The sequence below is a fragment of the Charadrius vociferus genome, unplaced genomic scaffold (genome assembly GCF_000708025.1).
Source record: "Charadrius vociferus isolate BGI_N301 unplaced genomic scaffold, ASM70802v2 scaffold747, whole genome shotgun sequence".
Taxonomy (NCBI): domain Eukaryota; kingdom Metazoa; phylum Chordata; class Aves; order Charadriiformes; family Charadriidae; genus Charadrius; species Charadrius vociferus.
In genome coordinates, this window is record NW_009649199.1 from 55,394 (window position 1) to 68,858 (window position 13,465).

General features: G+C 42.7%; 1 protein-coding gene across 1 annotated transcript in view; it reads right to left on the reverse strand.

The window, feature by feature from the left end:
• LOC104289948 (guanine nucleotide-binding protein G(q) subunit alpha-like) overlaps positions 1-13,002 on the reverse strand; it is a gene marked incomplete at its 5' end in the record, with an annotated part of 43,615 nt that extends 30,613 nt beyond the window's left edge. The window contains 2 exons of the mRNA XM_009888980.1: positions 11,764-11,893; positions 12,874-13,002. Of these exons, the coding sequence (XP_009887282.1) occupies positions 11,764-11,893; positions 12,874-13,002 (259 nt within the window). The remainder of the gene's footprint in view (positions 1-11,763; positions 11,894-12,873) is intronic.
• Between the last annotated feature and the right edge of the window lie 463 nt (positions 13,003-13,465).

The following is a 13,465-nucleotide window of genomic DNA, read 5'->3' on the forward strand; positions in this document are numbered from 1 at the left end:
AGAGAGGGTGTTGATTGATAGCTGGCTGAACATGAGCCAGCAGTGTGCCCAGGTGGCCAAGAAGGCCAACAGCATCCTGGCCTGTATCAGGGATAGTGTAGCCAGTAGGACCAGGGAGGTGATTTTACCCCTGTACTCGGCACTGGTGAGGCCGCATCTTGAGTACTGTGTTCAGTTTTGGGCCCCTCACCACAAGAAGGACATTGAGGCGCTGGAGCATGTCCAAAGAAGGACAACGAAACTGGTGAGGGGTCTGGAGCACATGTCTTATGAGGAGCGGCTGAGGGAACTGGGGTTGTTTAGCCTGGAGAAAAGGAGGCTTAGGGGAGACCTTATCGCTCTCTACAACTATCTGAAAGGAGGTTGCAGAGAGGTGGGAGTTGACCTGTTCTGTCAAGTAATGGGTGATAGAACAAGAGGAAATGGCGTCAAGTTGCGCCAAGGGAAGTTTAGATTGGATATTAGGAAGAATTTCTTTACTGAAAGGGTCATCAGGCATTGGAACGCGTTATCCAGGTCAGTGGTGGAGTCCCCATCCCTGGAGATATTTAAGGGTCGTGTAGATATAGAGCTCGGGGACATGGTTTAGTGGTGGGCTTCAGTGTTAGGTTAATGATTGGACTAGATGATCTTACAGGCCTTTTCCAATCTAGGAATCTGTGATTCTCTGATTTAAATTGGTTTTGTCAGCAGGATGTCTGTAGCAGAATTATTAATGAGGCATAGCTGTAGTCCTTCTCCTCCAGGTACAAATTGGGCAAAGGAGAAGTGGTCCGACCCAGTAGTGGTCATGGAGAATAGAGCAATGCCATGGAAACAGTCGAGATGGAAAAAATAAAGGAACTATGTGTGCCATCCTAGGCCCCTGCTCAATTCAAGCACAGGAACAAAATAATGACTGCAACAGATTGGCCAAGGACAATTTAAAGAAACAACTAGAAATAGATTGTTTAAAAGGTGAACTGAAAAGAGAAAGAACGTATCTGTTGGAACAAAAAATTGAAATTATGCTAGCACAAGCAAAATAAACCCCAGCATTGTCCAAATCTGAAAGTTGATTACAGGCACAGATCCCGAGGATTGGGATGAGGACATCTGGGGAGACCCTGATGAAAATAGCTCCGAAGAAGCATAGGAGCTGGAGGAAAGGGACATGCAACCTCTTATTAAAACAGAAAGGCACACAGGTCCACAAGGCAGAAACCCCCAAACCACGGTCCTCATGATTCCTTGGACAGGACTTGAGCTCAGTGAATTGCAAACTAAGTTTTTGTGCAAGCTGGGTGAAATGGAAACAGAGTATTTGTGAAGAGTCTCTCTAATGGGGGGTGATTGGATACTGTTGAATGATAATGAAGCGAGAGGGTTCTGGGGTCTGGGAGTGTTTCTGAATGACAGACCGGAGGGCAACCAGTAAATAACATCCCGAGTGGCTTATTGGGCTGGGGATGTGGACCCCAAAGGGCAGGGGGAACCTATTACTATTAGAATAAAGGGGTTGGTGGAGCTAGCGGAAGGAGTGCAAAAAGCTGCTTGTATTGAAGTAATGCATGAAAGAGAGTAGCAAGGAATACCGATGGCTGTAACAGTGGACTCCAGCCACCTTAAATCTCTTATTAGAGGATTGCTGAATGCTTTGAAAATACACATTCAGTCCCTGAGAGAAAGGATTCAGAGACCCATTGAGTGCAATCAGCAAGACCGTCAGAACTTCTCCCGTGCACGTTTTGACTTGGTCAGAAACGCTACACAACGTAGTGATTTATGGGTGCAAGATGATATGAACTGATCTGGGGGGTGGCACAGATGGGAATAGGAGGGTCCGACAAGCCAGTCGCAATCACCACCCCGACAAGCCTCCTCAACGGGAATCTGAGACTTTCCAGGGTAGATTGGATTGGACTTATGATTTGGAAAGAAATGACCTTTGGTGAAAAGCATTCGAACCAGGGGTACCCCAAACAATGTTGCGAGGACAACCCACTGATCACATCCAGGAGCTGGTAGAATTGCTAGAGGGGAAAACTAAGGATCAAAGGGAAGCATCAGCAGCCACACTCCCTTAGGAAGGGAAACAACTTTTTTGTGCCTCTGTGGGAGGAGTTGCAAGAGTTAAAAACCTAGAAGCCAAGGTTTGGAGTTCTGGCCGCCCACTCTGCATGGTAAATTCCTGCCAATGGTCTGCTGACAGGGAACCTTATATACAAATTCCTGTGGTTCCAAGATGGCTAAGTTTAGAATTTGTAATTGATACAGGGGCCCAAATTAGCATTTTAAATAAGCAATAGGCTGAGGAATTAGGAATTAAACCCTCAAAAAAAGCTATAAACATAATAGGGGTAACGGGTGTAGCAGAAAAATGTCCTTTAGCTTGGACTCAACTTTGGCTACACGAGGAGAAAAGAATGACGGTTGTGGAGGTGGCTCTAAGCCCTCATAAAGGAAATATATTGGGATTTGATTTTGTACTAGTGGGCAGGTGGTGGTGCCTACCTAATAGCAAGATATGGAGTTTTGGAAGTCACCCATGTTAGGACCCTGCAACTTGCTCCCGTACTGTCGCAATCCAAAATAACCTGCATTTCTCAATACCCTCTATCAGCTGCAGGCAAATGGGGCATTACAGAAGTCATTAATGATCTTGGGAAAAGGCAAATCATAAGTCGCACCCACTCACCATACAGTTCTCCATTTTGGCCTGTCCGTAAGCCTGATGGACAGTGGCGTTTAATAATTGAGTATAGAAAATTGAATAGTAATACTCCACCCTTAACTGCTGCCATCCTGAGCATAACGTCAGTGGTGATGGCAATCCAGGCAGTTGCCCACCCATGGATGGCCGCTTTAGATGTTAAGGACATGTATTTTATGATTCCCCTAAGTGAAGAGGATAAACCCCAGTTTGCCTTCACTTGGGAAGGAGTACAATACACCTTTAACCGACTACCTCAGGGATATAAACACTCCTGTACCATTGCCCACAATGCCTTAGCTAAACTTCTTGATACTGTTGAAGTGCCATCAGGTGTCTGCATATATCAATATATAGATGATATTCTAGTTGGTGGAGATAACAAAGAATAGGTAGGACAAGTGGCTGAGGCCATCTGGAATCTGCTAACTAAGAATGGGCTAGACATTCCGCCTTTCAAATGTCAAGGTCCCAGACAAGAGATTAAATTCCTAGGAGCTTGGTGGATAGCTGGTGCAGTTGCGGTACCTGATGATACACTGTCAGCTATTGAGAAGGGGCAAACTCTGGGCAATAAGAAAGAATTACAACAGCTGATAGATACATTGGGCTATTGGAGGAAACATATACCTGGGTTCTCAGTGATTGCCTGCCCTCTGTATGATCTGCTATGGAAAAATAGGGAATGGGATTGGACTCCACAGCATACAGAAGCCCTTAACACCTTGAAGGATGAACTCAAAACCTATCAGAGGCTAGCTGCACCCACAGGATCTGCTAAGGGTGGAGTCGGGATTTACAGAACATGCCTTCTATTGTGGCGTGTTTCAAAAGGGACCGCAGGGGCCAGCTAAACCTTTACTGTTCTCTTCCACCGCATTCAAAGAAACTGAACAACGGTATTCTGAGTGGGAGAAGGGACTCCTTTCACTTACCAGGGCAGTTAAGGAAGTGAAGAGGTTACGTACCTTGCAAGATATCATGGTGCAAGGCCTTTTCCCTCTTCTAAATTTGATCCTTATGTGGTCACCCCCTCCCAAGGGGGTAGCCCAAAAGGCCACAGTACGGAAGTGGTATGCCTACCTAGGAGTTAGTAAGTTACTGCAATTGAAAGAAGGCCTCTAAGTTCCAACAACCTGTTAATCCAGATCCAGTTTTGTTAGGCCAACCTTATAAACCTTCCCCGATCAGAGAGGCACCGGAACTATCCACAGACTCGGATACACAAGGAGTGTGGTTCACCGATGCATCTGCCCACCGAATAGGTTCAAAGTGGCAATTTAAAGCAGCAACATTGGAAATTGGTACCAGGAAAATGGTTACAGAGGAGGGAGAAGGTAGCACACAGGTGGGAGAATTGCATGCTCTCCTGCTGGCAGTGGAGAATGGTGCCACCATCATTTATAACAATTCCTATGCAACCTATAAAGGTGCTACAGAGTGGATATGCCAATGGGAATCCAATCAGTGGGAAGTGGGCCGTACAAAAGTCTGGAGAACCAGAGACTGGCAATGATTGTTAGAAATAGGCAGATCACGACTTCTAAAGGTGGGATGGGTAAAAGGCCATGCAAGGAATGGAACCCCTGCTGCAAAATGGAACCAACAGGTAGATCATCTAGCCCAAATCAAAGTAGTTGATAGTGAAAAGGAGGATTGGGGACAGTTGGCTAAATGGCTGCACATTAAACGAGGTTACTCAGGGAAGACAGACCTCTATTATGAATGTTGGTCTCGGGGATGGCCAGTGTCTATGAAAATGTGTGAAGCAATTCTTACAGCCTGTCCACAATGCCAAATAAGGCTCAAGGTTGACCATCCAAATCAAGCCCCTGCCCAGCATATCAAACAAGGTAAAGCTCTTTGGAGCACCTGGCAGATTGATTATGTCCAGCCCTTGAGGCCATTCTATGGGAAGAGGTATATTTTGATAGGAGTAGAGGTGGTATTGGGACTGACTATGGCCACAGCTGTTGGCACAACCACAGAAGATCAGACAGTTCAAGCGCTGTGAGAATGGTTTGGTATTTTGCCCATTCCTGAATGTATTCAGAGTTACAATGGGTCACATTTTACAGCCACAGTGGTACAAAACTGGGTATGGGGAGAAGGTATTAAATGAGTGTTTCACACACCGTATTATCCTCAGGCTAACGGTATAGTTGAGAGAACCAATGGTTTGATTAAAAGACATGCTGATGTCTCGTGCCATAACTGGGACATACAATTGCCACAAGCAGTCTTTACTGTTAATAACTGGTGGGGAAGTTATGGAAGCCCAAAGATTCAAGCATTTTCTCCTACGGGACCATTGATGGGCAATGCCCCCATACCTGATGACCGAAATGGCCAGTTCCCATTGAGGACGTGTAGGCCAACCAGTCATGGTGAAACTACCTTCTATTGGCATTGTACCCATGACCCTGGAAAAATCAAGAGGCTTATATGCCTGGGAAGCCCTAGACGGGAGCAGAAAGACCCACCGTATTGGTACCCAGTGGATAATCATTTTAACCCCGAGGTCTGGTTTCAAAGGACTGAGGCTCAATTTTGTGCTTCCTTACAGGACAATGGAGAAGCGGTCTGTCCTGCTGCTCCTACTGGCAGTGGAGTGGCCGACGTGGAGAGTGAAGACCTGGACCACAACATATTAGCAAAAGTTATGATAGGGTTTGCCCGAATGATGAATCTAACCTCCATAATGGTTTGTCAACCAACCCCCCAATCAGCAGAAGTCCCCTTATACCAATTTTTGTGCAAGACATTAACATACCACTTGCTCTTGAGCTCACATGGGAGCAATTTAACAATTATAGCTGGTATTTCAAAAGGGCTGAGCACAGAGGCTATACTTATATTGTCTATAGTTAGTCATCGGGTGTGATAAATGTGAGCTCAGTATGGGATGCAAAATGCAATTATATCCTCCAACCCACTAGTGATGCCACAGGATGGAGCGTGCTCCTACATTCCATAGGGAGCTACCAAATATAATACTCGATGATCATTCTCTATAATATACAAAACCATTGAATGCCTCATGGTGCATTAAACACCCTGAAAGGGATAATAATGAGTGTCCCAGCGCATGTAATCAAAACTCATTTGACTGTCCTCTCAACTGAACATGGGCTAGATATACCTATGCGCCTACTTGGAATGGGGAAAAGGATAAGACACCCCCAGTGAGGAAATTTCCTCTCTGGAACGTCCAAAACATTGATAAAATGCCATTACTATAGCTATTCTCTCCTGTTAAGAAAGCTCTGATACAGGGCTGTTTGTGCAGTAATGCCAGTTCCTCACGACTCTCTGTCTTAGACTGTAGTAAGAAAGGCTATTGTCCTCCTCTTACTAGCATATCAGGTTTGTGCTGAACATCCACCATCCATGCACCCCCTAACTTAGTATGGGCGTGTTCTGATGGCCACCTATATTCCCGATTATATCCAACTATCCCTGGGATAGTCTGTACACTGGCCATGCTCTCCCTCTGCCCCATTTATCAGGAAGGGCCCATGCCACACAAGTGGTGGGGTCATAGACCAAGGGATTTATGGAAGGGATGGCAAGAAGCCCCAACATGAATTGGGTGGTGGATGGAATTATTATTTGGAGTAGGAATTGCCCCAGTATGAAACCGACAAGCCATTTTGGAAGGCCTACAACTATCAGCTTTAGCCAATGCCATGTCTGATAGTCTGAAGCTTTTAAATGATCAGTTACAACATACCAGTAAGATGACCATTCAAAACTGATCTGTATTAGACTTGATGCTGTTAAAGGAGAAAGGCGTATGTGGAGTTCTGAACCTGTCAATGGATGAGTGTTGCGTCCATATCCTGAACCTATCAATGCCGCTTCAAGACCAAATAAACAAGATGAAGAGAGTAGCCAAAGATTTAGAAGCAATCGTTGCTGGACTAGGAACAAACTGGTTGGGGAAAGTTTTTGACATGTTTGGATTTTCTCTTTCTGGGTGGCTAACCAGCGTCCTTCAATCTTTGATAATAGTTGTAGCTATGATAGTTGTAATTTGTATTATGAGAAGTTGTATTAAGCGTGTGATAGTAAGATCTGTGTAGGTTGTGAAATATGCTCCCTGTTCATGTAATTGATATCCCAGTATAGCCATAGAACAATTGAGAAATGATGATCCCCAGTGAGCATTAAGACTCACTGAGACTGCGCTCCCTTTTCACTTTGGAAGCAAGATGTGACTGTACCACCACTCAAAGGAAAACAGTCGAATCATGACTGTGGTCATGGGGTGGATTGTGTGGCAGATGCACCTGCCCTGACAAAGCCCTAACAAAGCCCCAACAAGAGCCCACAAAAACTTCCCACCACAGCTCTTGTTATGCCCACATGTTGGCAGTCAGCACATACGGATTTCAGTCAAAAGGTGAGGAAGTTGGGGTCTTCCGCCAATGGGGGGGCTACATGACCATATATGACCACAGTTCAGATTCGGCTTGTGTATGAACAGAGCCCTGCTGGAGAGCCATTTTGAGTCGGTCCTCCTCAGAGCACCGAGTCTGCAGTCAGGGACTCTCCCCTTGGGTCAAGACACTGTCCAAGGAAACTCCTTGAGGTTCAGAGCCCTCCCTTATTAGGTGAGTTATTGTGCATTTTGGGTAATCAGCCATAAACCCTAAGAATTCTTAAGTCGGTGGTGTAGTATTAACTTCTGAGCGACATTCTGAACCTGCGGATTGTTAATGATTGTCAGAGTCTCAAAGTGGTTTCGGTTAGAGTAAAACTTAGTTTGATTTTGTTACCATCTTGTAAAAATAAATCCTGTTTTCAGTTTGTTAGTTGATCTGGGGGGTGACCTGGTTAGTTGACCAGGGCCTTGCTAGTTGGGATCCTAACTTGTTAATTCTCACGTCAGGCACGGGTGAATGTCAGAAAGGGAACTGATTGTTGGATTTGTACACAACATCCAGCCTCTGGTCACCAAGGGGTTCCCATGGTGGGAATGCTGGTATTGGTGGAATTGTGGGGCCATGTACCTAAAGCTTTTGTCTGATATTACTCTATTTGGGCTAATCTCTCAACCACTGACTACCTACTGCTGCCTTGGTAAAGAACAGATCAGAATTCTACGTCCTACAGAACTTTATGGGCTACGATCTGTCCTATCATACAGTAGTCCTATGAACTACAAACCATGTGGCAGGGTCCATCCTACACCATACAAACCTACCATGCCAATGTTGACAATTGCCTGAAAGACACCACTCGCTGCCATGACCTTAGCACAATAAGTGCCCCCAGCCTATACTCCCTGTGCAGCAGCTGTGCCATGAAAGCCCTCCCAGGGAGCAAGAGGGGACCTGCACACCCAGACCAATAGTGCATGGGATGCACGTTGAAGAAAACCGCTATGTGATTCATGTCTGCAAAAACACCCTGTGACATCGGCGTGGTATTAACCCTTTGGTAGAACGAGGATCCAGATTTCACCAGTTTGCCCGAACCCTCCTTCCTTGGCTAGCGGTCTCCGAGATGGAAAAGTGATCATCAATCTCTCTGCTATCCTGGAAAATATAGAAATGTAACAACCAATGCCATCCAAGCACTGCAGCAAGAAGTTGCTCAAGTATCACAGACTACCGTTCAAAACCAGCTAGCCTTAGAGTACTTGCTGGCTACGCAAGGTGGTACTTGAGCGTTGGTAAATACTACCTGCTGTGTCTATGTCAACCGAGATCTACACATTGAGATTGACCTTAAGGAAATCCAGGAACGACTAAAGCCCTTGCATCAGGTGGCAACTGAAAATATCAATTGCTGAATTGGCAAATTGTGGTCATGGTTCCTCTTGGTTCCCAGACCTCAGGGTAGTTGTCAAAACATTTTGGTGGTACTTTTTGTAATTATCTTGCTTATTGACATTGTTTATGTTTTGTTTCATATCAGTGGGTAGGGTTGTAGATTGTGTTGTAAAGCATTTTCCCAGTCATGGTCAAGCCACTCCCCGACCTGGGTTGGGGTTGCTAGATATAAGTGGATGCTGGTTGCAATCTCTTTTGCAGCCTCTCTTGTAGCAATTGGGAAGATGTCATAGTAATCACTTCCCGGATGCCTGCGCAACTGATACTTGATAGAGGTGATTATATGGTACCCATATCATGATAGACCAGCTTTCATAGAATCATCTAGGTTGGAAGGGACCTTTAAGATCATCAAGTCCAACCATCAACCTAACGCTGCCAAAACCACCACTAAAACATGTCCCTCAGCACCATGTCTATCTGTCTTCTAAATACCTTCAGGGATGGAAATTCCACCACTTCCCTGGGCAGCCTGATCCAATGTTTGACAACCCTTTTGGTGAAGAAATTTTTCCTGATATCCAATCTAAACCTCCTGTGGTGGAACTTGAGGCTGTTTCCTCTTGTCCTATCACTTGTTACTTAGGAGAAGAGATCGCCCCCCCACCTCGCTACAACCTCCTTTCAGATAGTTGTAGAGAGCGATAAGGTCTCCCCTCAGCCTGGAGAAAAGGAGCTCCAGGCTAAACAACCCCAGTTCCCTCAGCTGCTCCTCATGAGACTTGTTCTCTAGACAACCTCTTTCAATCTCTGACTATGTAACTTATACCCTGCAGGTGTCAGAAAACCAACCTCACCTAGCTTATTATATAACTAACAACTCTCCAAAATAATACCCTAGCCTATAACTCCAAGTCAAGTGAGCATTTGAGAGAATCAAGGGGTGGAAGCAACACCCTGCGTCCTGACACCCTGCCCCTTGACCTACATTGTTGCAACTCTTCTCCACATTCAAAGAGCATTTGCATGACTGGCTGTTTCTGCCAGATGACCTACAATTCACATGTCCCTGGCAGTCCACCAGAGCCATGGCATCACTTATGATCCTGTGTTCGCTATTGGTGATTGGATGAGTCGATATATGGGGGAATTGTTGCAGACTTCCTCAATAAAGCTTTGTTTTATAACCTGTTGTCAGACTCCATTGCTGTTCAGACCACAATATCAAAGATATATGTCTTACAAAACAAAATAAAAGAATTCTTATACCTTCCAAGTTAAAAGATTACAAAAATAAATAGAATACAAAAATAAATTACAAGATGTATTCACTATATAAGCAACTGAAAAGTTCTTCTTTATAACAGCTGTACTTTTTAAGTAGATGGCTGATGATATAAATAATGTAATGGCATTTCTTTCTTTTATGGGAAAAGTATAAATTTAAGACCTTTCAGAGCTCCCAGTCTTTCTTAAATATATTAATACTGAAGAAAGTTGAGAATACAATCATGACTGCCCAAGGACATCTGTTTTACCTTGTTATAGAATCATAGAATGGTTTAGGTTGGAAGGGACCTTGAAGATCATCAAGTTCCAACCCCCCTGCAATGGGCAGGGACACCTCCCACTAGACCAGCTTGCTCAAAGCCCCATCCAGCCTAGCCTTGAACACCTCTAGGGCTGGGGCACCCACAACTTCTCTGGGCAACCTGTTCCAGTGCCTTGCCACCCTCACAGTGAAAAATTTCTTCCTGATATCTAATCTAAATCTACCCTCATCTAGTTTAAAGCCATTACCCCTCATCCTATCACTACATGCCCTTGCAAAAAGTCCCTTTCCATCTTTCTTGTAGGCACCCTTCAGATACTGGAAGGCTGCTATAAGGTCTCCCGGGAGCCTTCTCTTCTCCAGGCTGAACAACCCCAACTCTCTCAGCCTGTCCTCATACGAGAGGTACTCCAGCCCTCTGATCATCTTCGTGGCCCTCCTCTGGACCTGCTCTAACAGGTCCACTTCCTTCTTGTGCTGATGACTCCAGAACTGGACGCATTACTCCAGGTGGGGTCTCCCGAGAGCAGAGTAGTGGGGCAGAATCACCTCCCCTGACCTGCTGGCCATGCCTCTTTTGATGCAGCCCAGGATGTGGTTGGCTCTCTGGGCTACGAGCACACATTGCCCGCTCATGTTGAACTTCTCATCCACCAACACCCCCAAGTCCCTCTCCTCAGGGCTGTTCTCAGTCCATTCTCCGCCCAGCCTATATTTGTGCTTGGGATTGCCGCGACCCAGGTGCAGGACCTTGCATCTGGCCTGGTTGGACTTCAAGAGGTCAACCCTTCTCTTAAACAATGAAATCAACATATATACACAGTCATGAAGAACATTAAAATGTTTTCTTTTTTTCATCTATCTTTTGTAAATGAATGTTAAAAACTTGCATAGAAAAGTGCTGGTGAGTAACTCATGTAAGTTTGATTAATAACGGGAACAGTCTTCATGAAATAGAAAAATCCAAATATTAACTTTCCACCCTACTTTGTAAAACCATATACAAAACACTGATACTACTGCATTTTGCCTGCTTAGTTCATACATCACCACCTGTGAGTTTCTTACTTCTGTTATTCTTTGAAATAGCAGTACAAGTGGAAAATATAAGCCAATATAAATCTCACACTTTAAGTCAATGGAATGAAGTTTACTACTTTATGGTCTGTTCTAGCAAAGAACCTATGATTTTTGTTTTAATTCCCACTGTCTTTTTTTATGGCTCTGCTACACAATGCTAACTATGCAAATAGCTACAATAAGAACATTTCTCTACAGTCAACTATTCCATTTTTAACACAGAATAGATAGGTTCCACTGACCCACCATGGAGGAGATCAGTTTGTGTTGTATTATTTGAGGATTAGCCTCTTAAGCCCTGTAGAACTTTGCATTTCATTACATGTAGTTGCATATGACTGCTGGTAGACATTTGGAAAACAGCCAGGACTGGACATGCCAGTCTGCTTTGAAAATGTCTTAAAAGAACTAACAACTTTGAGTTTTGCTGTTTAGCATGTAGTATTCAATCTATCATTATACTTTACTGGTCCAACAAATTTAATATCCAAATAATTATGTAAAAACACACACTTTTCTACTGAAGCTCTCTACAAATTAGTGCTTTAATCAAATTTTAAATAATATTTAAAATTTTAAATAATATTTAAAATTTAGAATTAATTTTAGTGAAATTATTTTTTCTTAAAAACTGGCGATTTCTGCTGATGCTTGCTTACCTCATTGTCTGACTCCACAAGCACTTGATCATATTCACTAAGAGCTACTAGGAACATGATAGATGTAACATTTTCAAAGCAATGTATCCATTTTCTTCTTTCTGATCGTTGGCCTCCTACATCCACCATTCTGCAAAATTAACAATGATCACATCAACTTCACAAATACCTTAGCAGATAAACATACAATCACATATGGAACACTGAATTCAAGAATTTAGTTGAAAACACAATTTGGTTTGTTTTTCTTAAGAATTTTAACATTTTTATTGAAGACTAATGGAATGTGTTGTAAGTAAACAAGTTATCTTATTTGCTTTTTAGTCTGATGTGCTTTCTGAATTTGAATTATGGGTATCAAAGCCCTCAAATTTCTGATATTCAAAACTGTCATGATTCTGAGCCACGATTCTAGAACGTATGCCCTGTATATTCAGCAGAAACACATTTCCACAGAATGAAGTTGGTGGCCTGCCTTTCTCCCAAGAAATTACTAGTCAAAATTCCAAACTTGTCAAGGCTGCATAATTTTAAGAGTATAAATAGAATACAATCTGTATTTACTAAAGTTGTTAATAGTCAAAATAAAAACTCAAAATTGCTGGCAAAGTGTAGTCCCAATTCATTATGAGTCTCAACGTAACTAGATACTTGGGTGTCTAACTTGAAATTGTAATTGCATAGTTATTCTTAAGCAACTGTATTTGCACTCAAAATGAGCTGTGGGGAAAATTATTTGCTGGACAGGAGTGGTATTAAACTTACAAAATTAATTTCTCTCTAAAAATCAAGTACAGAAGCGGTAACTTTACATTTCATAATTTATTATTCCTAATAAAACTGGTATACTAATTTTATTGAAAAATTACTTCCAGTTTTTCTATCAATAATAACTACCTTCAGAAAAAGACAAGTCTGTCTCTCATCCTCTTGACATCTTAAACAACAGCTGCTAATCACATATGGACAAAAACAATAAAATAAAATGAACAAGCTCAAATTTTAAAAACACTGAATAATTTGTACTTTTAATCAATATCCTATACATGGTATTACTGATGTAAGGAAACAAAAGAAACAAAGCAAATGGGTGTTAAACTTTTTTTCTACCTGAAAATGACGCTTTGTAAGTCGAATGGATATTCAATGATCCCTGTTGTTGGGACTCGAACTCTGAGCACATCTTGCTGAGTTGGCAGATAGGTGGAATCTGCTATGCGGTCCAAGTCATTAAGGTAACTATAGATGGGGAGAAACAACAGGAATGCAAGACAGTGATACCATAATCCCACTGAGGAAAAGAGAAAGGAAGACTTGGGAAAAGAAATGGAGTGTGGGATAAGAAGTGGTGCAACAGAAAAAAGAACGATATTGACATGAAAGAAGACAGGAAATATAAAGGAGTGCTCCATTCCCCCTTCCTGGTTATTTTCATAGCTTCAAGTAAATTCTACAAAAGGACAGCATGATTATTATAATTTTCATATGTATTTGTTTGGCTTTCACACACTGAATCACCAATGATTCAAAATTTTCAGTTATTCAATTCTGGTTAATTTAAAGACAAGTAATATGATAAAATGTGTAAGAAATATAAGAAATATAAGCCTATAATTTTATCTGAAACTATAACATATTTCTTGATAATTATTCTGCAATTTTTACAAAGGATAGATAAACATGAATCTCCCAGGTGACAGTG